At 36.1% G+C, this 1,758-nt stretch overlaps 1 protein-coding gene across 1 annotated transcript; it reads left to right on the forward strand.

Annotated features, from left to right (window-relative positions):
* Positions 1-201: 201 nt before the first annotated feature.
* On the forward strand, positions 202-792 carry LOC142537815 (uncharacterized). Its single transcript, XM_075643306.1, has 2 exons — positions 202-459; positions 529-792. Exons 1-2 carry the CDS (start codon positions 202-204, stop codon positions 790-792), a joined length of 522 nt encoding a protein of 173 aa, XP_075499421.1.
* The last annotated feature ends 966 nt before the right edge of the window (positions 793-1,758 follow it).

Below are 1,758 nucleotides of genomic sequence, written 5' to 3' on the forward strand. Positions count from 1 at the left end.
CTCTGTTTTTTCCACTGTGCATACCAACAAATTTGGTATCAGAGCTATCAAAATTTACACGTGAAAGCATAGTTCACCTACCTCAAACTGTAGCATCTCCAATCATATATGGTGTTGGTCTTACTTTGAATTATTGGTCAACATCTAAACTTTTTATTTCTCTCTCTTTTACATTCTTGTCCAGTAAATCAAAGTATAAAAATGGCTGGAAATTCAAGCCTTACCATGTTCAAATATTCTCCCAGTGAAGTTCCAATTTTTGAAGGAGAACACTATGATTATTGGAATAGTGAAATAAGAGATTTCTTCATCTCTTTTGATCTTTGGGAAATCATTGAGAATACTTATGAAGAGCCCCCCGAAGATGGAAGCTCTACTGGCTGGAACGAAACCAAGCAGAAGGAGTTCAAGAAAAATCAAAAGAAAGATTGCACTGCTCTTCGTTATATCAAACAAGGGGTAAGTAAATCTATTTATCCCCGCATTTTCAATAAGAAAAAGGCAAAGGATGCTTGGGATGTTCTATAGAAAGAATTTCAAGGAAATGGCAAAGTAGTCTCCATAAAGTTACAAGTATTGTGGAGAGATTTTGACACTTTATTGATGAAAGAAAGCGAGAAGGTGACGGAATATTTCACAAGAGTCGCTCAAATTGTCAATCATATTGAAAGTCTTGGTGATGACATTCCAGAAAAGAAGGTGATTGAAAAAATTCTTAGAAGTTTACCACCTAAATTTGATCATTGTGTTGCTGCCATAGAGGAAGCAAATTTCAAAATTATCGATGCATGAGTTGATGAGTTCTCTGGCAGCGCATGAACAAAGAATCAATAGATCCTCATATCAGTCCATAGAGCAAGCCTTTCAATCGAAAGTTAATTTTTCTGAAAGATCCAGTGGTCTCCCACAATAAAAGAAAGGTAACTTTTCAAAAAATCGTTATGGTCAATATCGGCAACATAAAAAAGATGACCCATGGGAGAGTTTTTGAAGAGAAGAAAGAGCAGCCACAAAAATTTAGTGATGGGCCTTCTTGTATTATTTGCAAGAAATCAAATCATCAATCTAAAGATTATCGGTTTAGATGCAAGAGACGTAAAGTCCCTAACCATTCACAAAGAGATTGCTGGCATCAAAACAAGGAATACTGCTGATGCAAAATTTACAAAGGAGGAAGAGGGTGAGAAACTATTCTACACCAGCTCAAATGTGGAGTGTGAGCCTTTGGATGTGTGGTATTTGGATAGCGGATGCAGCAATCATATGACCGGAAATCGAAATCTATTCGAGCAGCTTGAATCTGGATTCAATTCTCAAGTAAAGCTTGGTGATGGAAAGGCTCAAAATGCAGAATGGAAAGGAACTATCAGTGTCTACACCAAAACAGGTACCAAGAAGAATATTCATGATGTTCTCTATGTGCCTAGTTTAGCGCAAAATCTTTTGAGTGTTGGACAGCTTATGCAAAATGGTTATTCGGTCTCATTTGATGATGGCAAAGGCATCATACTAGACAAGAAAATTAATGCTTTAGTCGCTGAAGTGAAAATGAGCACAAATAAGGTCTTTCCTCTTATAATGCCATATAAAAATAATTGTGCTTTTAAATCTGAATCTGTGAATATTTCAAAGTTGTGGCATTTCAGATTTGGTCATTTGAACACTAAAGGACTTCTCATTCTTAACAAAAGAATATGGTAATTGGTCTTCCGGATATCAAGGATGAAGATAATGTTTGTGAAGGTTGTGTCTATGGAA

The sequence above is a fragment of the Primulina tabacum genome, chromosome 2, assembly GCF_025594145.1.
Source record: "Primulina tabacum isolate GXHZ01 chromosome 2, ASM2559414v2, whole genome shotgun sequence".
Taxonomy (NCBI): Eukaryota; Viridiplantae; Streptophyta; class Magnoliopsida; order Lamiales; family Gesneriaceae; genus Primulina; species Primulina tabacum.